General features: G+C 50.1%; 1 protein-coding gene across 2 annotated transcripts; it reads right to left on the bottom strand.

The window, feature by feature from the left end:
* Positions 1-1,061: 1,061 nt before the first annotated feature.
* On the bottom strand, positions 1,062-26,100 carry mtx1a (metaxin 1a). Of its 2 annotated transcripts, none has more exons than XM_069184830.1 (8): positions 25,984-26,100; positions 13,662-13,731; positions 13,066-13,145; positions 9,265-9,357; positions 7,847-8,029; positions 6,154-6,230; positions 5,230-5,387; positions 1,062-4,844 (listed from the first exon to the last, which is right to left on the bottom strand). In XM_069184830.1, the coding sequence occupies exons 1-8, from the start codon at positions 26,062-26,064 to the stop codon at positions 4,603-4,605; spliced, it is 984 nt and encodes a 327-aa protein (XP_069040931.1). In that variant the 5' UTR covers positions 26,065-26,100; the 3' UTR covers positions 1,062-4,602. The 2 variants fall into 2 exon arrangements, with proteins under 2 accessions (XP_069040931.1, XP_069040932.1); XM_069184831.1 differs by having other exon boundaries at positions 1,062-4,841.
* Between the last annotated feature and the right edge of the window lie 871 nt (positions 26,101-26,971).

Here is a 26,971-nt window from a genome sequence, read left to right as displayed (position 1 = left end):
ATTCTGGCTCAATGTCGGAGGAAAAAGGAAAAAGTCTGAGCAAATGTCAACACAGGGCACGAGCATAAACGTTCCAAACAAGGACACCATTTGGCCCCTCTAACGTGTTTCAGTAGTTACGAGCTAATTGATCATTTATTCCAGGATCTGGCTCAACCATTTCCTGAGAAAGGCCAGGGTAGGGGCTTCAACCACATGGCTGGGCAGCTTGTTCCACACCTCCGCCACCCTTTGTGTAAAGCAATTCCTACTATACCAGGGTATTGGGGTGGGGGGGGGAGAGAGAGATTGTAGATTCCCTGCAAACACAAATATTCTTTGAATTATTTACTCTGCTTTAAAACAACTTCCCTATCTACAATGAGGATCTGATCGAGGAAACGCGAGAATGAAAAGTTCACCCCTTCTCTTCAAAACTGCCCCCCCTTTTGCTCTTTTACAACAAAACAATGACATAGTTTCTAAGATTCCCCCCCCCACCCCCCTAATGCTACACAGATTTTTCTGAGTCAGGATTTGAGAGCTGTGGAAAAATTACAACAATAATGACAACCAGGGATTTTTTTAATAGTGGAATTCTTGCCCAGATAATTCTTTGAGGTCATTAAACAGGTCCCAGGAGGCACAGTTGTTATGGAGGAGGGTTTCATTTTAACGTGAGCTGATTGCGCTGATCCAGTTCAATTTTTTTTTCCTCTCTGGTTGGATTTTTGGAGTTGTATAATCTGGACTGAACAGAGGCCAAAGTGAAATTCCTGACTTGTAGCGTAATGTAAGGCTGGAGAGCCTTGTGGCTTCAGATACTGAGTGGTAGGCCACTGTCCTGAGCGGAAAAGGGCATTCCTGCTTTCACTGTCACTGGCAGGAACACTGTCCCCTTCCTATTGATTTATTTATGAGCCCGACATTAAACCTATACCTCTCCCCAGCTTGGCCACACTGCCTCCCTCTGTCTCTCCCAGTGCCTCAGCTCTAACTACAAACTATATTGGGAAAACAACACAGGCTGAAAATAAATGGAAAGTGAGCCACAACACAAAAAGTGCAAAACACACACCGAGTATCCAAACACCTGGATTTAATCATCCTCTGCCCCAAGAAAAATAAACATTATCGTTTGGTTTTTCCAGCTCAGTTGATAAGAACAATAAAACACAGGCCGGCTTAATGCAGTGGCCACAGTTTAAGATAAATCACATTTTCCCCCAATTTAATCCCATATGTTACCTGAAGAAAACTGTCCCATTGCCCTCATCCGCATGAGCCAGACTGCTAGGACACAGCTCAAGCCAAGGAGGCAAGAGAACTTTCCACACTGAGGCCGATCCCAAAGAGCAGGCTGGAGAAGACCTGTTGACATGCTCTCCACGATACCACCCACCAGAGAGAGATTACAGACTGCGAACCACAGCCGGAGGGACACAAGTGAGAGACGAAGGCGCTCCTCATCAGTCTTGTTGTTACAGAACTGGTCGACTTGGAATCACCAATCGGTGTAGGATTATGGGACACAACTGCTCAGGAGAGAACGGTACACCCAGACCATCACCGTCACAGTCCGCTAGTGACGTGATCCAGGGTCGGACTTTGGGATGTCTGAACCAGTACAGCCCTGCCCTGCCCGGCCAGTCCTGACCGCTGGGGCGTTTTGGGATTTGGAGGTGGGGGTGTCTGGAGCCACATACTGACCCACTCCGATGAAGCCAATTCCCTGGAATTCTTTGAAAAACAAAGATGGATGAGAGGGAAAGATCAACAAAAACTCAGACAAACCCATCGCCTATCAAGTTGAGCTCGACTGCCCAAGCGGCCTTCTCCTTTCTCCTGATCAGTCATTAAGAAGGCCTGATGAGTGTCGGCAATCTCCCAAATTGTGGAATTGGAGACTCCCATTCCAGGGAGACTCTCCCCCTCAGCACTCTGTAGATGACAGCTTGGAGAACCCCTTCTTTAGGAATTGGCGGTTCCTAAAACCGACAAGCCTCGAACCCAATAGCTTGGTGTGACCCCCCCCCCTCAGGATCTCACTTGGGACACTGCAAGTGGAACGATGGGCATGGCCACCGGGGGGCGCTGTCGCAGGAACGCAAATGATCCCCTTGTGAGCTGGAGCCCATTAGCACCAGTGCTGTCGAGAAGCCCTGTCGGAATCAGCTACTCCGACAGCCCAGATGCTCCCTTCCAAGCTGTTGCTAGAGGCTTTTTTTTTCTTGCCTGGAGCCAGCGCGGTTCCTGGGAAAACCAACTGTAATTTGCGGCTGGAGAAAATGCACATACTTCTCCGCGTTCGAGGTGCCCCAGACCAAGCGCAGAGGACGCGTCTGTCCGACACGCGAACACGAGGAGGATGCCGTAATCCTGTCCCGACCAAGGGGGTGTGAAATTTGCTCCTTCCATGACTGCGTGGTTGAAGCAGTACCACGAAGACTGAGCAATTCTGCATCTGGGAGCCTAACAGTAAACAGAAACGATCTTTCCTCCAATCCCAGCAAGCAACAGGCGCCAGGCATAAACACCCTGGATGGGGCTCCAGTGTACATTCCAATGTAAGAGGAAAAGGGGGAAAAAACTTGGCCATATAACAAACGCGTACAAACAGGGTGCTTGGAAAAGGCCTTGGTACTGCCAACCAAGTGTGATGACAACTGCGGAACACTGAAATTGCTATGGATAACAGTGGGGTTTAATCCTTGTTGGCAACAACAGGGTGCAAAGCACAGCGCACTATAGGGGCCGAGTATGGCCACAGTTCCTCTCCACGGCCTCTAGTGCCCACTGCCCTTGTCCATAGGAGCATGTTCCACATGGTCCTGCTTTGCAAGTGGACTCGGCTTCGCTGCAGGACCACTACAGAAAGATACAGGCTGTGCCTCTTTACCCAAGCCCCCCCTCCCCTCCCACAAAACCCGCACTCACTCGCTGTCAGACCCGGGAATTCAAAAGCGCTCCGGGATAAATCTCCCTTGGGAAAACAAACCCCAGGCCCCGCCCTGCCTGGCTCTCCGGGGGGGCACAGCCGCACAGGGTTCCCGGGGTGCTCCCTGCTGGACACTTGCTTTTCCCAAGGATCTTCAGCACAAATCCGGGCCAAGAAAGCGTATCCTCTCCCATCGCGGATGTCAGCTCGTCCAGTTCAATACCGCTCCTTCTTATCCTTCGCCAGTTCGTTTGCAAATGCAAAGCCCTCCTGCCAGCTCCTAGGCCGAACAAGCCCTGAAGAGCAGAAGCACCGACACCGAATACACAAACTGCACTTCCTGTTCAGGGCCCCAGCACTCATGTCTGCAACTGCAGATCACTTCTGCGTCAGCTGTATTACTTCCTATGCAAGGATCTCCGTTTTTGTGCTCCCGGTTTGATTCATATCGCACCCCCTTCTTTCAATTGGGGGGGGGCTCAGGAGGGTCCCGGACAGCAGAGACGCTCTGAGGGGGCACGCTGGCCCGGCGGGGGCAGGCCCGGTGTCCGCGGCTTATCTGACTCCCCCGATTGAAACAAACAAACAATCGTACGCCTGGGCTTCCAGAGATCTGTGGCAGGGAAAAAAAAATATCGGCACCCCCCTTTCTCCCGAAAAGCCACGTCCAATACCGAACCGGTGTTCAGGAAACACTCCTGGAGTCATTAGCTTCTACATACCCATGACGTTCGCAGGAGGTATTGCTCCCCAACCCTGAGGTTGTTCTTTGAGGACGTGACAGAAATAAAACAAGGGCTCGGAAAGCACTCATTTCCCTTTTCTGCGCTGTGCGACAGAGCAGGTTTCCGTGTAAACTGAACGAAGAGGGAACAGGGGTGATCCGCCAGTGCGGGGAAGGAGAGCCAGGGGGGACCATGAAGACGGGATCAAATTCAAGTTCCTCACCCATCTGGGCACAAGCACCCCCATTCTCCATGCGGAGTATTACATACCTTCACCAGATCACACAGATCCAGGGACAGTAGCCTGACTTCCCAAGCCAATTTCCCGACATTAGGGTCTCGTCGGGCACATCTGGGCACGAGAGCAATCGGATTCTCTTCCGCAACTATGTTTTGCAATTCTATCAGCAGGCTGGATAGGCTAGTAGACCAGATGATTTCATGTGCAGGGGAATCCCCATCATTTTATTACAGCGGGCACATTCGAACTAAGTATTAGGCTGCAGAGAATTTGCTATCATAAGCAGCTTGGGGCGATCGTGGCTGGATATGACATCGGCTCCAGTCCCCCTCCCCAATTTGGACCCGGGACGACTTCCATTCCGAAGTCCGACTTAGGTGTTGCTGATTTAAAAAAACAAGAAAAAACAGTCTGCTTGAAAGCAATGCATAACGGGAGACCAGAGGTATCCGACAGCATCCCGTTGGTCCCGCAGGACAGGAGAGGGACTGGTGCCCCGTGTTTGGGAGAAGAAAAAAAAATGAAATGCCGGAAACAAGGCAAGACTGGAATGGCGCTCTCTGATCCCGCTGCGCAGTTCCTGGGAAGTTGTGGGAGCCCTGCTGTCCTCAAGAACTTGTGGATTTCCAGCCCCTTTAACCCCCCTGCCAACCCCACCCCCCCCACCACTCCAGTGTCAGTGTGTGCATAAACCCTCCTCCCCCCCCCCACCGCCGTCTTCAGTCCTCCTCCTCCTCTCCCTCTTGCTCCTGCAGTCTGTGCCTCCTGGCGTCCAGCAGCGCCCCCTGTGGCGAGGCCCGGTGGACGGACAGCAGGCCCGTCAGCAGGGCGTAGCTCAGCATGGCGCCCAGCGCCACGAAGGCCGACAGCACCTGCTTGCGCCTCTTGTGCGGCTCGTGGTCGAAGTCGCCGCCGTCCGGGGTCTGCGGGGAGGAGGGCGCTCTGCGGGGCGGGCCGTCTACTGGGGGGGGGGGGGGGGGGGGGAGAGACAAATTGCACCTCGAGTTAAAACGCCATCGCCTCCGCCGAACATCACCTCTCATCTCACTGGCCAGGAAGCCACAGCAGGACAGTGCAAAGCATCGCTCAAAACTAAGTAAGACAAGGGACAGGAGACAGCACTGCTCTTCGTGCTTGTGCAGCGTGATCCCCCTGATTCATTGATCACACATGAGAGAAATGATTGATCATCCCATCCTTCACGCGAGCATGCAGGGTAGAAACAGAGGTGGTCACAGCGGGAGTCTAAAATAACAGTGCAGAGTGCTGAACGCAGGTGACGAGCGGGAAAGCTCCAGCTCGGAAAAGGAGGAAAAGGATTGGGAAGGGAGGGCCGGCCGGCTCACCGCTGCCCTCGCTGGGGAAGTACAACTGCAGGATGCTGGTGCAGAACTGGCAGAGGTTGTCCAGGGACTGCAGGTGCTGCTGCAGCTTGCTGTTGGGCAGCTTGGCCTTCAGCAGGGGGGCCAGGTGTCCGAACACGTAGGCGTCCAGCGAGGAAGGCCTGGGAGCGAGACATGCGGAGCCAGAGTTAACGGGGCGCGGGGGTCACGGGGAACCAGCACATCACCCAGTTCCCGCGTGGCATGGACAGACAGGGCAGGGGCCAAGGGGTTCTGTTAATTAATTACTGATTTATACTTCTGCCTATTAAATTAACTGGATGCTGTTGAAGGTCTTAATCAGTTGCTTGTAAAACCTGCTGGAGCTGCCCATCCCTGCTATTCTGTACAATGTTGGAAAAAGACACACTGATACAGAGGCTGATTTGGTATGTACCATATACTTATATGCAGGCCTCACCACAAATTAGCACTGCCTGATGTCGCTCAGTAGGGGGCAGTACTGGCAAAGCATCACTATCGTCACACTGCACCCTAATACATGAGTAACGGCATGGAGCTCACCGTGGTCACAGATGCATAAGGTGGAGTGGAATCCAAAGACTGACATTCCCACAGCCCCTCCCAGACACCCCATTTCTTAATGTTTATTCGTTAATCATTAAATGTTTTCTCTAAATCTAGAATGTGTCATCTGTGCCGTCCCCTGCTTTGGAGTCACGCGTGACCCAAACAACAGCCGGCCCCGAGCCAGCCCCAGGCTGCCCGTGAACGCCTTCAATTCTTCCAGCTCAGCACACGACTGGATCCATTAAGGAAACGAGACTGGAGAGTGAAATAACCGCGGGGGGGGCTCCCGAGGCTGGGCGGCCCGGCGGCTCCTCGGGGGGGGAGGGGTTTCGGAGCGGAACGGCGGCCTTGACTTACGAGTCCCCGAAGAAGAACTTGTGCTGCCCGAGGCGCTGAGAGAGGAGGGTCATGCACTCCAGGGCGTCGCGATACAGCTGGGCGGGCAGACAGACAGGACAGATGCACGGAGTGCGTTAGTGGACGCACAGAGGGGGTTGTTTTCAGGATGTATTTCCTGCATTTTATTTGGAGCGGGAATACTGGAATGCTACTGTTCTCATTCCAGAACGCTGACTTTTCGCCTCCTAAACATGTGCGCTGGTGAGGACACATTCGGAATTTAATGTTCTTTCAGATAAATAAGCGAATAAGAGGCCATCTGGTCTCGTGATGTCCCTGCGGAAAAGGCCCAGCCCGTGCCACATGTCACAGTGGCCAGCATTGCCGCCTCGCAGCCCTGGGACCCAGGGTTCAATTCTGGACCTGGGGTGCTATGTTTGTGGAGTCTGCATGTTCTCCATGTGTTCACATGGGTTTCCTCCAGGTGCTCTGGTTTCCTCCCACAGTCCAAAGACATGCTGGTGGGTTAATTGGCTTCTGGGAAAAGTGGCCCTGGTGTGAGTGTGCGTGTCTGGTTGTCTGCCCTGTGATGGACTGGCATCCAGTCCAGGTTGTACCCTGCCGTGTGCCCGTTGAAAATGGATCTTGCATGATCCAAGAAGAAGAAGTCGTTTTAACATCAATATGCTTCAAGTTTACACATTCGCAGGCAGGAAGGGGACACGAAGGGGAAGTGTATAAAAAACTGAGGACATGATACACAAAGAGTGGTGGGGGTCAGGAACAAGCTACCCCTCCATGTTGTTGAAGCTGAAACCCTGATTTTCAGGAAACATCTGGAAGGGATCCTGGAACCCACTAGCAACTAGTGACCCAACGATCTAGATAGGCTTCTGATTTGTAACCTCTCTCGCATTCTCATCCCACGGCGTTAGACTGGAGAACACGCTAAGAGCGGTGACAAACGAGAGGAGGCCACTCCAGTCTGCTTGCTAGTAGCCAGTAGATCCGAGGATGTCTTTTCCTGACGGATACCAGCAGAGGCCTGCTCCCTACAAACCCAATTTTTGTCACATCCCAATCCAAACTCTTTCTTGCAGTTGGACGGCGCGCGACTCTGGCTGTGAGGAGAGAGTTTGACTGCACGTGGCACTGAACTGCACCTTGCCATGGCCCTCCACAGGACTGAGATCCAGGGGAGGCGAAGAGACCTTTGGCTCTGGCACATCACCGAGAGACTCTACTGCTGTCGGTGGGAAAATACTTGCTTACACTTATACGGCGCTTTTCTGGACACTCCACTCACAGTGCTGTACAGGGAATGGGGATCCCCTCCAGCACCACCAGTGTGCAGCCCCACCTGGATGATGCGCCAGTCCGCTCCCCATACACCAGCTCTCAGTGGGGAGGAGAGCAGAGGGATGAAGCCAGTTCAGAGAGGGGGGTTATTAGGAGGCCATGATAAGTAAGGGCCAGGAGGGAGTTTGGCCAGGATGCCAGGGTTACACACAGCGAGCGGATCGCCCCAGTGCTTAAAAATAAACAGAGTTTAACGACAGGAAATTGATTCCAGTTGTCAGATCACGTATACGCATACCTTAGCTGTGTGCAACAACCTGAAACTCTCAGGTACCACCAATGATGGTGCCCCCAAGATGGAACCAGCCCACGCTGTGCGGGTGCCCGAGATCCCCAGCACCCAGGCTCTCACCTCCTTCTCGATCTCCTCGCCGGGCTCCAGCCCGCTGTCCCCCGTCACCAGCCTGAGGCGCTCCAGCTGCCGGGCGTGCATGCGGCTGGGCAGGTAGAAGTTGAGCGGGAAGGGGATGTTCTCGGCGTACCAGCGGCGCGTCACGTCCACGTAGTTCTTCGAGTCCACCCACTGGGCGTAGATCTGGCGACGGGCCGGACACAGGACAGAGGTCAAGGCCACCGGCAGGGCCAGGGCACAGCGCAGGCGCGCTGGAGCTGCCGGATCGGACCGGATCGGGACCAGGGCTCCAGCCATGTCGGATGCGACTTAGACTTGTAGCCCCAGTGAAGTCCCTCATGTAAAAACACAAGAGGAGTGTCCAACATGGGATTTGAACCCAAAAATGACCAGCCTAGAGCTGTCATTCCTTCTCCACACTGTTGCCTCCAGGACATCAGCACTGCCACACTGGAGCTCCAGTACTGCAGGAGTAATGAACTACAGTTATAGGACACCAGCGCTGTTACACTAGAGCTACCAGACTGTAGATGAATGAGCTACAGGTACAGGATACCAGCACTGCTACACTAGAGCTACCGGACTGTAGATGAATGAGCTACAGCTACAGGACACCAGCGCTGCTACACTAGAGCTACCGGACTGTAGATGAATGAGCTACAGCTACAGGACACCAGCAGAAATGCAAGTACACAAAGTTTTTGGATAGCTCTACAACCCTCCACGTGTGTGCCTTTGTAAGCCCACTTAAAATACTGTATGAAAACTCAAAAGCGTTGTGCAACAGGGAGTAATATTTGCATTCCTGCCTGCTCCCTGCTGTTAAATTAGAGATACAGAGCAGGGCAGACACAAGCAGCGCTGAACTCAAATTACAGGGTGGGCCACTACAGCCCATAACCGCAAGCGCTTAATTTATAACGTGACTGTCGTTCGGCGCACTAGGCCAGAACGCCGTCAGTGCCCTTTCTCCGGGGAATGGGAAAAAGCAATCCCTATGCAGTCAGGGATCGATGGGTTCCGAAAAGGCAGGATTTCTCCTGTTTGGCAAAAAAAAAAACCATCGGGAAAGGTGGAGGAAAGGGCCTTGAGTCAGGCAGGGCACCACGAGGGCAGAAAACCCCTCCTCCCACAAACACACTCTCCTTGCTTGGTTACGTGGCTTGGAAAGAGTGCGCTGGACCGCAGGGCTCCCCCTCCTACTCAGCCCTGCCGACATGTAAACCACACGGACCTTCGGGATCTTAAAGGAAGCCCTAGACACTGGGATCGTTAACCAGGGCGCTGCCTGCGGCGGGTCCCCAGGGCCCAGGGTTTGGGATGAGAGGAGAGGGAGGCAGCAGGAGAGAGGGAGGGAAGTAAGGAAGGAGGAGGTCGAGTCGGGAAGCAGGACATGGAGCCTCCCCCCACCACCTCACCAGCGCAGGCAGCAGCTTCTGCTCCAGCAACGAGACGAAGGCCAGGGTGTCAGCTCCCTCCTTGGCAGACAGGTCATAGTCCGCGTTGTATTTCTGAAAGGACAGAACAGCCGTTCACAATTTGAGGGGAGGCTACTGGGCCAATCCAGTCCTTTGGGTAGTTAATTAGTAGCTGATTGGTCCAAAATACACCTGGATGCCATCCTGCTGTTTTTGGAAAGAAGACAGGGTATGGGCTTCAATGACCTGGATAGGCAGCTTGATCCACACACCCACCACCCTTTGTGTAAAGTAGTGCCTCCTGTCCCCAACAGGCCGATCTCATCCAGCTGTTTTTTTTGAAAGAATGCAGGGGACTGGCTTCACAACATGACTAGCGGGCTGTTCCACACTCCCACCACCCTTTTGCGTAAAGAACTGTTCTTGGTTTTAAACACTTTCTCATGATTTCCATTTGTACACTGCTCACTGCAACCCGAACCAGGGCCCACAAGCGATAACCATGTGGAAGTGCAGAAGAAGATGCCCCCTCTCACCTCTCTGCAGGCCTGGCTCCTGTTCCAGGTGCAGACAAAGAGCTGCCCAGCCATGCTGTCAAAGCCAATTCCCAGGCTTCTTAGCTCTTACCCTCATGCTCTGCCCCAGACGTGCAGGAAAAAGGGCAATGCACCACAGTATCAACACACCAACAACCCAAAATAAAAAAAAAAAAACAAGCTGGAGGTTAAGCGAATAACATCAGGTTACATACAAGAGGAATCCACTGGGCCGATAATGAATAATGGATCCTAGGATCTCAGCTCGTTTCTGGAAAGAAGCCGGGGTCTCGGCTTCAATGACATGGCTAGCTGGCTTTGTTACACACTCCCACCACCCTTTGTGTACAGACGTATCCCTTCTTCACGGTCTTAGATGCACCAGATTTAAAGCAGACAGCAAGGAGAGTTCGCCCAATAGTATGACCATCCGGTTCTGACACCACGTCGTACTTTGGGAATCCTGGCCCGTTACCGATCCCTGGACTTTACAGGCCCAGCTGGACCTCCAACAAAGTGACCTTAGGGTCAAGCAGAGACTTGCCTCCACCATCACACCTGCAGGAACAGCCCAACGGTGTGCAGACCGGGGCACCCAAGGGTTACCGCAATCAAGCCGAGGACGGGCCGTCCTTGCAAAATGGACAGAACCAGAGCAAAATAAAAATAGTGACACCACAGTTTTTCCCAAAACAAAGGGTTAATGTTCCATCCCCCAAGTTAATGTTAGCAGGAACCACTATCACAGCCCAAGACGCTTGGCTCAGCCGGAGGAAACCTGCTGTTAACAGCAGAACACAACCACTCCAAGGCCAGCGTGACTCTGCCAGCCTCTTCGGTTTCCGTGTTGATTATTTCCTGCACAGCAGCTCTCGGTGCGTGCCTGTCTCCCACTGTCCTGGCTCGGAGAGGCCGTACCGCAGCTATCCGCAGGGATGGGTTCCCTCTGGGCACCAGCCCAGCACTCTGCACTTCTGACAGGAGGAGAGGATCGCAAAAAACACATCCTGGCACCAGAGTAACGGGATGTGTTTCTCATCTTATCTTAACAGCTGAGAACACCAGGTCTTTGAGTCTAGGATGAACCTCTGAAGCTTCATAGCCAGGGAGTGCAGAATGAGCTCCTACACCCCAGAGATCACAGGCAGGCTCCCAGTCCAGAAGGAGATCCTACACCCCAGAGATCACAGAGGCTCCCAGTCCAGAAGGAGCTCCTACATCCCAGAGATCACAGGCAGGGTCCCAGTCTAGAAGGAGCTCCTACATCCCAGAGATCACAGGCAGGGTCCCAGTCCAGAAGGAGCTCCTACACCCCAGAGATCAAAGCCAGGCTCCCAGTCCAGAAGGAGCTCCTACACCCCAGAGATCACAGGCAGGCTCCCAGTCCAGGATGAGCTCCTACACCCCAGAGATCACAGCCAGGCTCCCAGTCCAGGATGAGCTCCTACACCCCAGAGATCACAGCCAGGGTCTCAGTCCAGGATGAGCCCCTACAGCCCAGAGATCACAGCCAGGCTCCCAGTCCAGGATGAGCCCAGAAAGCACATCAGGAGTCTCAATCCAAGCTCTGGCCATGAATCCCACAAAATAATGCAGAACTCACCATGCAAGGTGGGATAGGACCAACTAGTAAGATGCTCATATTCTGCACAATACAATATCGTCATGCAGTGACCTGACAGCTGCAGGCTGGTGCGTATTTCTCTGAAGGAATTAAGGTTATCGACGGCACATACATATACAGAGGGAAAGGGAGGGAGGGTGTGCTGCTGTTCAGGCTGGAGGTTGGGAACATTCCTGTGTTGATGCAGGGGCCAGCCTGACCAGTTTATGACGTGCCTGTAGTTTAAAAAGTCTCAGTTCATATAATGACTGTCTTCCTGTATTTCTCCCTGGTGTGTTTCCTGTTACAAGTAGGCTGCAGAAATTGCCCTCGCCTTGGACCGAACAAGGAACTCTCCCCCGATGGAAAAGAAAATCTTGCAGAAAGATCGAGATCAGAAACTGCCTGGAGAGAGGCAATGTGGGGGTCACACAGTGCTATCAAGGCCTGCAGAGGCAGGAGCAAAATGAACAGGCATCTCTGCGTTTTCTTTTTTACGTCCCTCTGTTCTAGGCAAGACGAGTCGAGACCCAGCTAGGCGCCACCATGCGTGTCAGCACTGGAACTCCATTGGAAACACCCCATTCTCCTGGCCGAGCAAATATCACCTGCCACTGCACGAGGACAGATTGAGCCAGCAAGGACACGCCTGCCTTCAAGAATACTAATCTGGAAAGTCCCCCTCCAGCAAGACTCGGGTGCAGCTCCACTCAAGAATGTAAATCACTGGACTTCACAAACAAGTCCCTCAACACACCCTACACAAACAACTTCCTGGCCTACACCCTCCGGTAAAAGAGTGGTGCACTCTAAACCGCTGTAGGGGTGTAACCCCAGTGTCCTGGCCAAATTTCCCATTGGCCCTTACCAATCATGGCCTCCTAATAATCCCCCTCTATGAATTGGCTTCATCACTCTGCTCTCCTCCCCACTGAGAGCTGGTGTGTGGGGAGCGGACTTGAGCATCATCCAGGTGGGGCTGCACATTGGTGGTGGTGGAGGGGAGTCCCCATCACCCGTAAAGCGCTTTGAGTGGAGTGTTCAGAAAAGCGCTATATAAGTGTAAGCAATTATTATTATTATTATTATTATTATTATTATTATAGGACTGGTCAGGATCCACGTCACGCCAGCCTGTCTAGATGGGAGATCCGTGCTGATCACTGATCACTCTTTGTTCCTGTGGGATGTAGCACATCCTAGAGCATTGCCCACACTACGGACTCGGTTGACGACCACACACCCTCAACACAGCTCGACCAGAAGCTATCATTCTGGCACTTTGCATTCGCTAAATAAAATAATAAGGCAAGGTCCCGACTGGTTAATCAGAGCAGAATCACTGCCAGGCAGATGGCTAATTGCTATTGGGATAACCGGATGACCGTTTCAAAGTGCCCAGTAGGAAGGACACTGTCCCCACTGCTTATCTGTCCAAGCTTTCCCAAGGATGCTCTATGAGGAAGACAGTCCAGCAGGTTCAGGGGGTCTCTTCAGTCAGAAGCAACAATGTTCGGCCAGTCTCCCCAGAATTCAGCTTCTCCCCACAAGCGTGTGCTGTTGAGATCTTCAGAGCCTGATGGACTGTCCCCCCTCCGCTGGTAGCACCGGTGTCCAACAGGATCGAGATCTATCCAAGACCAGAAGAAGGGCTGCTCTCACCTGTTTCCTGAGGTGGATGATGATCTGCTGTGGTTGAGACAGACACCCTTCCTCTTTGGTCTTCAGGGCTGGTAGAGACCCTACCGGAGGGGAACCAGAGAGGTCACAGCCATCAGAAAACACGCCGCGGACTGAAGGAAACCCCTGCCAGCAGCCTCTCTGCTGAACCATCCATCAAGTGGCACATTTTGTTAAGAGGTTAAAGACTAACACTTCTATCAGATACTACCCACTGGCGTCCCTGAGACTAGTCTATTTGTGCCGGTTTCTAAAAACTGCCCCCTTCAAAGACTAGCCAGATCACAAACAGGCCAGAGCAATTAGCAGAGCAGGGATTTGCAGCTTCTACCTTGATGGAGTATTGGAAACCAAGACCCCCTCTCCCCCCTGTCCATCATTCAATCATCCTTTCTCTCTCCCCTCAGCTGCAGCTCATCCAGAAGCTACAAAATGTCTGTATTCCAACAAGCAGCCTACCCCCACTCAAACAAACCCAGCACATGCTCTCTCTCTCATGGCTGCAGTAACAGGGAGCAACGGCCTTCCAAAACACAGAGAAAGTAAAACATGTAGGGGCATGGGGTCCCCGATTTCACCTGTGGGGCTCTTCCAGGGGTTGGCAATCTTGTGGACTTTGAGGGGAGCCCCTGCGAACTTGGCATAGGTCTGCAGGAGAAAAAAAAAAAGACAAGAGCCAGTTATCACTTTTTTCTGGACAGGATTGAGATCTTGAAGTGCGAGATGAGTCCGGTGACCTTGGGGTGACCTGGGATTGCAGAATGGCTACAAGTGACAGGATGGAATCCAGTGCTATTGTCTCCTGGTCCTGCAGATCCACAGGATTATGTTTTGAGCTCAGTCCTTTTCAATATTTATTTATTTTCGCTGTGCACAAAAACGCAGTAACACAACCCCTGCCTTTTAAATGTAGGGGTTCCTGTTAACTTGCTTAGTGTCACCTGTTTAACTAGCCAAAGCAAGGGAGTACAGTTACATTACAGATCATTTGCACCTATTCAAACAGCCAACTTGCAGTCGCACTATAAAAGTTCACCACCTTCATGTCAGACAGAAAGCAATCTGCAAGTGACAGCTCAAGGAAAGGGTGACCTACTGCAGGGGTGCAGAGGGCTACAGTGCAGGCAGCACACCTGACTGAGGGCAGCTCAGAACCTCAGAAACGGGGACAGGGTTAACACGCGTGATAAATCCCATCAGACCTTATAAAAGCCGAAAGCAAACCGAAACCGAAATCGAGCACAAAACCCAAAGGAGACGGTGTTCCTGCAGGACCAGGGAGAAGTGCTGCCGCTGGAGATCTGGTTGGCAGAGAATGTCAGAAAGCTCACAAACCAGGGGAGCCGAGCTGAGGGCAAGCAGCCGCTGAGCAATGTCTCTCGGGAACACGTGCACAGCGCACGGAGAAATTAAAACCGTGGCACAATGACAGGCGGCGCAAATTACTGCTGTAACCGATGCTGTGAGACCACCAGGGCTGCACACCACTCTGCCACACACACAGAGCCCTGCGCAGAGAGAGCGTGTATTAAAGACAGGACCGTGGTCAGCTTCTGAACCGACGAGGAAAAGTGCTGGGTTCCGATATCTGCATGTTGGCGCGTCTGCAAACCACTGATGTGTCTGCAGATTTAGCACAGAGTCCGGGCCCGCAGATCTGTTGGGGAAAACGTCGACCCAGGAAGGAGAATGTCAGAGGGGCACCAGCACTGCTACTGGGGCAGAGGAAGCAGAGGTAGGAGGCGCGTGGTGTCCTGCTCCTGTCCTCGTGGGCAAAGACAGGGATCGACCTGTGGGAGGGACAATTCCAGTGCATCTTTGGAAAACCTGGGATAAACCTGGGGATGATCCAATCCTGGAGCAGCAAGGTAGCTGCTCTGACCTCCAGGCTGTCCCAGATCAGGGGGTATAAAAAGACAGGAGGGCAGCCATTCCACAGAATCACCCCAGCAGAGCAGGAGAGAAGAGCAGTCCGTTCCAAAGACAGACACAGCCTGTGAGCGACACAGATAACCAGTCACTGGCTCGGCTCTCACACTGGGACACAAAACAGAATGGGCCCATCCAGCTCGTTCGGTAGTTAACTGACTTGAGTTTCTCCTCCAGCTGTTTCTGGAAAGAAGCCAGGGTAATCCGCTTCAATAACATGGCTGGGCAGCTTGTTCCACTCCACCACTACCCTTTGTGTAAAAAAAGTGCTTCCTCTTCTTGGTTTTAAAAGCACCTCCACACAGTTTCCATTGGTGCCCCCTGGCTTGTGACTCACTGTTTCTTTGGAAGATATCTACTGGTTCGACTTTCTCGAGGACTTAGACGATTTTGAGCCCCTGTATGAGGTCCCCCTGTTCAAGACTAAAACAGTTCAGTCCCTTCAGCCTGCCAGTGAAATGCACCCCTTTAAGAGAGTTTCCACCCTTTTTCTTCTTACAAAAAGGAAAAAAAAACATCCCTTGAATCTTATTTTCCTGACTGGAGTGGGAAACAGGCCAGATCCATCATAAATGACTTAGGTATTGAATTTAGGTCAGTTTGCATGTTCTCCCTTTTGACGCGCAAGTTTCCTCCCACAGACCAAAGACCTGCTGGTGGGTTAATTCGTTTCTGGGAAGACTGCCCCTGGTATGAGTGTGTGCGTGTTTAGGTCTGCCTGCCATGCAAAGGACTGGCGTCTCACCCAGGGGGTAGCCTGCTTTCCGTGTGGTGCCTCCCCGCATAGGCTCCTGCTCCCCTGCAAGTCTGGACTGGACGAAGGGAACGGAAACCAGTTGGATTTTATAGGGCTCACGTCCAGCTGAAAGGCTCCTCTGTCACAGACTGGTAAACGAGGATGCCAATCTGGTCACGGCAGGAGCCAGCGAGAGGAAAAACAATATTCCAAAATATCGGAGGCAAAAAAAAACCAAAACAAAGAACAGGCAGGAAACACGAAGGCGAGAAGCCCCGTCTGAGATGTTGCGTCTGGCGCGGGGAGCACCGAGACAGGACGGGCAGCGGGCACATGGCTCGGGATCACGGCCAGGCTTGGCGACTGCTGCCACCAAAACAGATTTCCACCAGATTCGGCGGGAAGTGAAACACGACAGCGCTGGCATTGTAGCCAAGCACATTTTGGGCAGGACGTACTAATTTTGCGAGGTGCGCAGAGGGATTATAAACTTCTTTAGTGCTCCTGTTCCTAATCCATCCATCCATTTTCTAACCACTCCATCCAATTCAGGCTCGTGGGGGAGCTTGTGCCTATGCGAGCAAGCAACGGGTGCAAGACCTGGATGGGATGCCAGGGCACGCACAGACGCAAACACACACACTCACACCTGGGCCAGTTTCCTCCAAAAGCCAGTTAACCTACCAGAGCGCCTGGACTCAGCGGCCATGACGGGGTCGCGCTGTGGAAAGTGAATCAGGCTGGTCGTGTTGGAGATGTTTGCATTTGGAGAGTAAGGAATCATCTCGCAGGCTGCTCGCCCAGTGAAAGTTCTAGCCTCCAGGCTCGGGTTGAGCCCAGGTGCGTGGGTTTGGTGCTCAAACCTGTGGGCAGCTGCAGGCTTTGGGGTGACATCATCGAGAGACCCGCCCGGCTCGTCCAATCGGAGGCAACTCTCCTGTCAGGTGCAAGGGAGCTCAAAGCCACTTTCTCATTCACAAGGGCTGCCTTGGAAAGAGATGCCCCAGCAGGGCGATAACCGGAGCAATTTGAATGAAACAATTTGCTCGAGGGTACGACCGGAGTGTCTCACCTGGGGTGAGAATACAGGACCTTCCAGGGCTTCAGAGTCCTAACCACTACTCCAGAGGGAAAGGGCCCTATCCAGCAAGGATGCAGTACAAGGAGCACAGCAGAGAAACACGTCCGTCAGGTGTACTTCTGCACTACAGTGCACACGACACCCGCCGGAGGCCAAACGTTTAGCGATGCATGTCAAAAACGCTGAAGCGTGGAGGAAAGGGGATTTCAAAGTCAGCAAGTCCCAAAAGAAGCATTTAAGAAGGCAGGCTTAGCTGGAGGATTATCCTGGATTTACGTGGCCTGAGCCCAGAGTCTGCAGCACAGGAAACAGGAGTTCACCGGCAGGCTAGGGCCGACTGGAGTGAAGTTCCAGCCTTCTCACATTTTGGCATGAAGGGTAACGCATATATCTGGTCTGGCAGTTATACTTTATTTTTGGTGACAGCAAGGTTTTTTTTTTTAAAAAAAAAACAACAACAAAACATCGGTGCCAAGACAACTTTCGTTTCCAAAAGTCGGATCACTGATGAGGGTCCGTGATGAGATGGGTCATGTGCAAGAGTGTCCAGTTTTCTTAAATGTAAGAGGAGCAACTGAATACACAGGAAACACCGTACCCAAGATCAGGCATGAATACTGACCCCCTCCCCCAGCACAGCAGTTGAGGAGGTTCAGGAGTTCAGGGTTTAGAAGCAGCAGGGTCTGGTACAAGTTGCGCTAATAAACTGTAATAGTTCATCAGTAATACTGAATTTGCACAAAGTTACCAGACTTAAACCATCCAATTTTTATAGCAAATTACAAACCCTGGAAATGGCTCAAACTGCTGTGCAAGAGGAACCTTATTTCCACCCCTGTGCAATGAATTGTTCGTGCAAATGAAAAAGCTGTAGACTTTAGAACCCCAAAACCGCACTCACTGTACTGTGCCTGCTGCTCTTTCAAAACCTGCCTTCACTCAACGGTTAATCCTGGTGGCATTTGGAGAAGGCAAAATACTGGGAGTCGAAAGCTTGTGGGTTTCTCCCTGCAGCTAAACACTAAACTACCCACCAGTGGAAAACCACTCTTACAGCTTCAAAAGACTGACATCATGGCTACGATTTTTATTAGAAAATTCTTCCATAATTTTAAAAACGCAAGTCATAAAAAAGCCTCCACATACAATTGCCGCAGCCTGACTTTTTCCATTCAGCATTTACAGAGATCATTCCTATTAAAACAAGCAGGCACACCGACATGCATCTCAGTACAACACTAAGCACAAACTGGACGGGTCACAAACACCAGCAGCAAAAACAGGCTTGGCCTTGCCCGGCAGACAGATACATGACTCCAGATAGTTACACCCGCAAAAAGAAATGCCTGTAGCAGAAGTGTTAAAGAAATTTTGAAAAGTCTGGAATATTTCACATTTTCTTGGAACAGGCTGGGGGAAAGGTCTCTTAAAGTTACAGCACGACTGACTGGCTATTTTATTACAAGGGAATGCAGCTGGGTCCTGAAACCTCCTTCTCCGAGTGTGGTATCGCTTGCCAAAACAGGAGCACCAGCAAACCGTTCCCAGCACAGGGTTGCCTAAAGACCTGACCAAAGACTGAGTAAGATCCGACTGTGGGAGAAGGAAACTGAGCCTCATCAGAGACAGAATTCCTGCTTAAGCACCGATCCCCCGCCCCGATCCTGGAGGAACTCCTGTGTTGTTGCTGGTTTTGTGCCCACTGGGTTCGACATCTCCAGCCCTAATTGATCTGCTTGTTTAGGCTTTTAAAGAGGAACTGCAACGCTCTTTCGAAATCTTGGGGTTAGAACGAATCAGCCCTGAAGAGGGCATTTGAAGCCACAGTGAAAGTAAGATGTACACATTAACGTGTAAACCCTCCAATTTACATCACAACACAGACTAAATTTCCAGGTAGGAGCGGAGCCATGTTCTGTGATTCAGAATGAGGTAACAAAATTTCCAGGAAAGTGAAGCAGCTAAACAAGCAGGCTTGTGAATACATCTCTTCTCTGTTAATCCAATTGCTCTCCATTTCCACACAGTTTTGCTAATAACTCGGAACATTTCTGCGGTAAATGTCTGCTGTACAACCTGTGCTTAGTCACTCGTATGACTCACATTACACTAGTCAGTACAGTGACTAGTGAGCAGGAAGGGCCGCCTCACGTCACAGTCCATTGGAACTCTCACTCTCGCCCGTGGTGAGACCAGGGGTTTGTGACAACATGGTGACTTATAGTACTTTCAAAAAGTTCACGGTTTTGTGCTCAATTTGTACAATTTTTCTCTACCGTTAATGAATGTATTTCGTTATAGAGACTAAAAATAACCGGACTGAGAATTTAGGACTGCAGTCCCCAGCTAGTTTCTTTGCTCAGAAACCCCTTAATTGAAGGGTACTCCTCTACCAAACAACCTCAGCACACAGAACTTTACACAGCCTCTCAGCAAGATTTACTTTCTTGCCGATATTTCTGATGAAACAGTTCTTAATTACCTGATCAACCAATACCACTTATCAGACACAGCCAAAACAAGCGCTAAATCCTAGTGCACTGGACATACCGGTTACATTTCAGGCAACACACCTGAAGCAAGGAAGCTCTGAAACTCAAAGATGAGTACAGGGTTGATACCCACTAAAAATCCCAGGTGAACTTTTTAGAGCTGAAAGCAAATTTACAAATCTGCCCCAGATCAATCAACCTGCAATCAGGAACTCAAGAAGCTGGGACAAAATCCAGAAGAAGCGCCCCCCCAGGAGAAGACCCCCCGATCTAGAACCAGCAGGCACAGCGCCCCCCCAGGACCAGGCCCCCCGATCTAGAACCAGCAGGCACAGCGTCCCCCCAGGACCAGGCCCCCCGATCTAGAACCAGCAGACACAGCGTCCCCCCAGGACCAGACCCCCCGATCTAGAACCAGCAGACACAGCGCCCCCCCCCCCCCCAGGACCAGACCCCCCGATCTAGAACCAGCAGACACAGCGTCCCCCCAGGACCAGACCCACCGATCTAGAACCAGCAGGCACAGCGTCCCCCCAGGACCAGGCCCCCCGATCTAGAACCAGCAGACACAGCGTCCCTCCAGGACCAGACCCCCCGATCTAGAACCAGCAGACACAGTGCCCCCCCCAGGACGAGGCCCACCGATCTAGAACCAGCAGGCACAGCGCCCCCCCCAGGACCAGGCCCACCGATCTAGAACAGCAGACACAGCGTCCCTCCAGGACCCCGATCTAGAACTCTAACTGGAAGGAAATGAAAACAGACACAGTGTTCCTCCAGGACAGGGCTGGGACCCACTGGGCGAGTGCTGAAAAGGAGGACTGGCGGGGCACAAATCTGCGTTGACATGTGCTGAGTTTTGCTTTTGGAGACCAGCCAAGCCTCCACAAGACGCACACAAAGCCAGTGCCTACTACCCTCTAATATACAGTCTCTAAGTGTAACGTTGCTAATAATAAAAAATGCGCTGGGAGCAGTCGGGAGGGAAGCGCTCCTGAGCCCGGGCTGTGGAGGATGAGCTCACACAAGCCCAGGCAGCGGCTGCACACTGTCAGGGCGCCGAATGGAAAGAGTGACCGGCTCCGGCTCCCAGACGCGCGCACGCACACACACATACTCGTCTCTCACCGCGCGGGCTGGAAAATTCCTCGAGGAAATCCCGAACGCAGCCGCGCGTGCTGCGGAGCGTGTGCGTTTCAGCGCCGCCAGACGCCGGCTGATTACAGTGCGCTGCGCGGCTCAAACACCCCCTTTCATCCGCGCGCCGCCGGGCTTCGGGAGGCGCGAACTGTCTCGATGGGAGATGGTTTCTGTTAAAAGGCCTGGAATTCAAACCACCCCCCCCCCTCCCCCCAGTCCTTCCACAAACAAAGAATTAAGAGAGGTTTGCCCACAAGATTTTCCAGACATCTCTCAATTCCTTCAGAGCCAGAAAAGTAGGATTTTGAATCACTTCTGACATTTGTTTAAGCTTCTCGTCTGAAACCGTATCGGGGCCTGGGTGCCCTGCAGAAGAGAACTGGCTTTTTCAGGGTATCGGCTTCAACAACATGGCTGGGCAGCTTGTTCCACACTCCCACCACCCTTTGTGTAAAGAAGTGCTCTGGGTTTTAAAACCACTATCACAAAATCTCCACTTACGTCTTCCGATTCCTGGCTCACTGCTCACCAGGAATTCGTTCAACCGGCCTGGCTCCTGTTCTGGCCGAACACAAAGATCTGCCCAGCTGCTGTCAAAGCCCATTCCCAGACGTCTTGGCTCTCACCCTCATGCTCTGCCCCAGACGTGCAGGGAAACTGGCGACGAACCACAGTATCGACACGCCAACAACCCACAATTCCAAAAATCTAGTTGGAGGTAAAGAGCACAACACTGGTTACAAACTAAAGGACTTTGCTGGGCCGATCTAGTCCTGTCGGCAATTAGTAGACAAGGGATCCCAGGATCTCGACCAGCCGTTTCTGAGAAGAAGCCGGGGGATCTGCTTCCATGACGTGGCTGGGCAGCTTGTTCCACACACCCACCACGCTTTGTGTAGGGAAGCCTCCCCTGCCGGTGCGACTCAATCAACCCATTAAAACAATGGAGGGAGGGATCGGGCACGTCACGCGTGCATCGTGTTAAAAAGAGGAACACGTGACGAGGGACTCGTTCAGCACAAAACACGTACGCGTGGCAGGCGGAACAAACGGAGGCCCGCAGTAGCAGTTGGAGGGGCTTTCTCCGGGCCCCAGGGTCTGGCTAGGGTCGCCCTGGCGAGCTGAAGAGAAGCAGCGCAGTCTCCGGGACTGAACACACGCCTGTCGCCGCTGTCAACGGCCTCCTTAAACAGATTAATGACCACTAAGCCCTCCGACACGAAAACACTCTATACCTATAAAATATATATGTCCCAGTGTCTCTATGAATGCTCGCTTTTCGTTACATTGGATTGCATTTTCCGTTGTTACTGAGAAATATCGCCTTCCATGACCAGCGGTTATTAATTCAGGTGTGGCAGCTGCGTCAGCATGCGTAGGCTACAAAGGAACAAGTAATAGGTTTATCCCATGCTGAAGAAAGAAGAAAGAAAACAACGTTTCGGCCGTGGAATAAACCTATTACCTGTTCCTTTGCAGCAGTTATTAATTCCCGCACAGCGCAGACAGAACAGCTTGAGGATTTCATTGGAAGGACAATTCACACCACACACTAGGACTCCAACTATCGGCAGATTAAGTGCCGACTTTTAAAAGACAACAACAACAACAACAAAAAATCACGTGGAATGGCAGTTTTAGTTGCTGAATCTACGTCGTTAGGAAGACTATTTACTCACCGTGGATCTTCAGCAAAAGTTAACAATCGTTTTGCTCGTTGGTTACTGAACGCCGAACAAATTCAAAACCCTGCCCTGCCTCAGGGTGTGCGTATCGCTCTTTCTACGGAGTCAATGCGCTAAAGCCCCGTAGGTCTGGGCTTCTTTTCACATTTCTCCGCGTAAATACGTTCATTTTTTCATAATTACGACGAAAATAAGAAGCCGCAACTGTCACAAAATAACCTTCCGTACAATTTTTGTGTGGGGTAAATATAAAACCGGTGTATTCTTTCCAGCAAAACACCGACTTGAGTCCGGTGACAGAGGAATTTAATGCCCCCCTACGCCAAATTGCTTGTACGATGCGCCTGAAAATCATGAAAGGATGCCAAAACAGAGAGACTGTACTGGCGACGAATGTGTTCATTAAAACAAATAATGTTCACAGCTCATCAGCACCGAAATCGAGGGGCAAATCGTTGATTCATTTAAAAGTGACGGGGTCAAATTTAACCAAACAACATCAAACAACAGAACGAATCTGCACCACTGCACTCGGGAACCGTCTCGATCAGCTTGTTCTGTGAATTTTTATTTCTTTTAAAGACCCGAAAAGCTGTGCCGGTGTCAGCCGAGCGATCTCTCATTGCACGCAGCGAGTTTACGGCTGTGTGCCGGGTTGCCGTGGCAACCGGGTGATCGAGCTCCGAGATTTCCTTCGCTCGAACAGTGAGGCCTGACGGGGCCCGGATCCGTGAGCAGAACCAAAACAGGATTCCTACCCTGTTCCGCTCGAAACAGAAGTAAAAAAAAAAGGGGGAGCTCCCGAGAGATTTAAGGCAGCCGTTTCCCGCGGCTAATCCCCGGCCTTCTTAAGTCCCTGAGCTCTTCGAGGCCGCATCCTGTTTGAACAGCTGTTCCCTCACTATCGCTCACCCCAAAAACAGCCCCGGTCCGACGGCCTCGGACTTCTCAGGACCGACATGTCAAACGCTATTTGTCGGCAAAGCTTACCGAGAAAAAAAGGTCTGGGAACTGGGGGAAGCTAAGGCCAAGGAACGCATTTAACTGAAGACTAGTTACATTCAACATCATTCCCCAACCTTTCCAAATTTCGCAGCGTAGAACTCGCACGTAGTTTTCCCTGAAAAAAAGATCCCCCCCCCCCCGCCAATGACCAACAAACGGATTCATAGAAAGTCATTTCGCGCTTTAACTTATATGAACCTCTCTTGGCCACCGACTCATTCAGAACTCAGACATGCAGAACTATTCCTACTAAATGTTAAAAGTTGGATTCAAAATGAGTTAAAAGAGGGGTAGACATGGAGCACAGGTACCTTGAGAAACAGCTCATACATGAGCAAACAGTGCCATTAGGTTTACATTAACATGCAGCCTCGTTCATGTGGATATTCTCTAACACTTGTCATTCCATCAGAAACATGCAAGTCAAGAGAAAGCGTGCCGGTCATTAGCAGCACTTACAACGCAAACCAGATGCCAAAGCATAGCTGTTTGATCCGCTCCAAGTTTAACAACCAGAAAGAAATTATTTCCACAACTGTACAATGCTGCACTGCTCACACATGAAAGTTAAAGACCATACTGTGCTCTTAAGAATATTCTGACCTCACATTTGCTTATGCAAATTCCAATCATTCATTTTCTATCTGCTTCATCCAAGTCAGGGTCACAGGGGAGCCGAAGCCTATCCCTGCAAGCACCGGGTGCAAGGCAGGATACCCCCTGGATGGGACACCAGTCCATCACAGGGCACACACAGACACACACACTCACACCAGGAGCAAACTTCCCAAAAGCCAATTTAACCCACCAGCATGCCTTTGGACTTTGGGAGGAAACCCATGCAAACACAGGGAGAGGATAGAAACTCACAAGTACTCCAGGGCCAGAACAGAACCCAGGGCACTAGCACTGTAAGACATCAATGCTTACCACTGTACCAACCTCTATGCAAATATGTTCAAGATGAATGAACAATGCCTCTGTTAAAGAGACAGAGGCAGAACAATAAGCAGAACTGTGTAGCTGTGCAGACAACAGTACTGTGCTGTTAACACAATTTCTAGAAACTTGTGAAAAGATTCCTCTCTTGAAGTGGAATCCGATATCGGATTTCACATATAAATTGAAACGGGTCGAGAACAAAATGAAGGACCTCTTGTAGGGCTGACTGATTTTTAAGTGGATTTCAGATAGAATTACCTGCAAAACATAATCAGACTCAAGAGTCACTAGAGACTGACATGGCAGAATCACATTGTTCTCTATATCAGAGGTTATATATCTTGGCCCTGAGTGACTCCTGTGTCGACTAAGTTCTTAATCATAGGCTGCCTCATTTCAGCTCTATGTGGGGCACAATTTTTAAATTGTGCTTTCAGCTCTTAAAAAGCTGAAAGAGGTTTGCAATTGGTAAGAACCACATACTCATCAGTGAGGTTTAGGCCAGCCCTCTCCCAGAAGGTACGAGGTGAAAACACTGACTCACTGTGTGAGCTGTCTGATACAGTACCATCCCCACCTGATTAAGATGATAAAAATTCAAATTCATTGTTAAGAAATGAAAAAACTAAGAATTTTGCTCCTTTACTGCTGCCTAAACAGCCGTGGTCCACATTGAGGAGAGAGTGCATCATGTTCTGTGTGATGGAAGTTGTTGGAAATAATGCACTTTAGTTTTAAAAACCAAGAATTAAACACAGAAAATAAACCTTAAGGATCAGTATTCAGCACTACTGTCTTGTATTTAATTATGTTTCAATTACTAGAGATTGTAGTATACAGAATACCTGCAAAGCAGTTAGCTCACTTGACCCAGTTAAAACAGTTCTAATAAAGAGAAATACGAACACACTGGTTTCTGCGTAGCCTTGTTTCAAGGTCGCCCGGTTAAGGGGTAAACTAAAATGTTTTGTAAAAAAAAAACAGTAAGATAATAGCTGAAAGGCCGAAAGAAAATAATCAACTTTTTATTTTTATCAACTGTACTGTACACGGCTCGCTGAGGTTTCTCCCGTAACAGGTTTGCTTAATTTCCAAACCAATTCTCACCCCTGGTGTCCTCTGAAGCACTTTACATGAAAACTGGGAGAATACAAGAAGGAAGCGGTCCTAGTTCTACAACGTCACTCTCCCGTAAACCCCAGATGTAAAGCGCACTTCAAGAGATAAATGATATGTTTTTATTATGAATCTGTTGATTATTTTGGCTTATTACCACAAAGGTAAATGGTCTAATACTGCTCTGTCTATTCATTCTTTTAAAGTTGAATTCCTTTTTTATTTAACTTCTATGAGAAATTCAAAGAATCAAAAGGAAAGACATACTGTACACTGGAAATACGTAAAAACTATCATTTTTAGTTTTTACAATTGTGAATTCCTCTGGCTGTGAAGTGTCTATTTCTGTATCCATTTTAATATTCTGTCTCCTTTTATTTCTGGTAAAAAAATAATAAAAAGCGCACTTCAAGAGGACACTTAAGAGACAATATACTAACATAAAAAAGTATACACACTAACTGAAGGAATACGGTAACTTCACGTATTCGTGGTAGTATAAGTTAAGGGGGTATTGGTTTAAAACAGATAAAATCAATGACTGACACTAAATTATCACAAGGTGCATTTAAAGGATTACACAGAGAACTGCTGTCTCATCTCGCACACCCATTTCAGTTTTCAAATAAACTGATTTAAGTAAGAAAAACTCTCCCAGGTCAATCAGGAAGCAAGAAACGGCCACTCGTCAGGTTCCCAGGGGATTTAAAGAAATACAGTTCACGGATCATTACATAAAATAGTGATTTTGCTTTTATAAGGTTAAACCTTTACCAGTACTGTCAAGCATTCCGTGTTCACAGAAGGTAATCCCCAATCGCCTTTCCAGCAGTACAACTCCATGGTGGCAGCCATCTTGTCTCTCCCGAGTAACCTTTCACCCGGAACTTCTCACCGGCAATATCGCTTCTTACAACCCCACGCGAGTTGTAGCTTTAAGTCCGAACACCCTTTCTGTTGACAGAAAGCCGTAATGCGTTTGGAAAATTGAAAGTATCCACATTAAACTTTTCAAGAGTATCACAGAAATGTTTTTTTAAACACTATCATGCTAGATTCGCGCTTTGAAAGAAATGAACAAAAACAGTAATAAAGATGTCAGTTGTCAATAAAGATCTTCGTGTAAAATTGAGAAATACATATTTTAAAACTGTTCTACGAAGTCTAACTGTCTAACTTCACTATTAGTTTCTTAAAAAGATAATATCTGTTAAGATTATATTTAAATACAATTTTTTTAAACTGATGATAAACGGGTTTATAGCTGTTGTTATATGGTGCATGTTTAAATCTTGTTATTATTGTTAATGACCGACTACTTCTTTGAACATTTATTGTGGGTTAAAATGGCTGTATTGATATGCTGGGTTTTTTTTTTGCAATTAGTAGTTGGCACAAAGAAAAAGAAAACTATCAAAAACTATCCAGCCAGACACTAGTTTTAACGATTCACAGGAATTGGAAGTGTCCGGATCAGTTTTAGTGTGAATTCCAGAGAGTATATACATAGGCTTACGAAATTTACCAAGAAATGGAATATTCCAGAAAGTGAGGCCTGGGCTGGGGGGACGAGGTGTTTATCCTTCAAAGGCATCCTGGCCAGTGACGCATACAATTTGAATTCTGTGTTGTACACTCTCACTCATATGTTCAGCAACCAGTACAAGCACATCATTTTACTGTTTCTGCCCGGGACAGGGGTAAATACAATTAAAAACACAGAAGACAGCTCAGGACAGGACACTTCTCATGTCCAAGAGAA

The sequence above is a fragment of the Lepisosteus oculatus genome, chromosome 27 (assembly GCF_040954835.1).
Source record: "Lepisosteus oculatus isolate fLepOcu1 chromosome 27, fLepOcu1.hap2, whole genome shotgun sequence".
NCBI lineage: Eukaryota > Metazoa > Chordata > Actinopteri > Semionotiformes > Lepisosteidae > Lepisosteus > Lepisosteus oculatus.
This window is presented reverse-complemented; position numbering and strand designations above follow the sequence as displayed.

Coding starts and splice junctions, on each gene's coding strand:
- mtx1a (XM_069184830.1), bottom strand. CDS start 26,064: ATGGCTGCCACCATGGAGTTGTACTGCTGGAAAGGCGATTGGGGATTA. Junction 13,732..25,983: donor CGGAATGCTTGACAGTACTG/GTAAAGGTTTAA, acceptor TTTCTCCTGCAG/ACCTATGCCAAGTTCGCAGG. Junction 8,030..9,264: donor AGAAGCTGCTGCCTGCGCTG/GTGAGGTGGTGG, acceptor GCCCGTCGCCAG/ATCTACGCCCAGTGGGTGGA.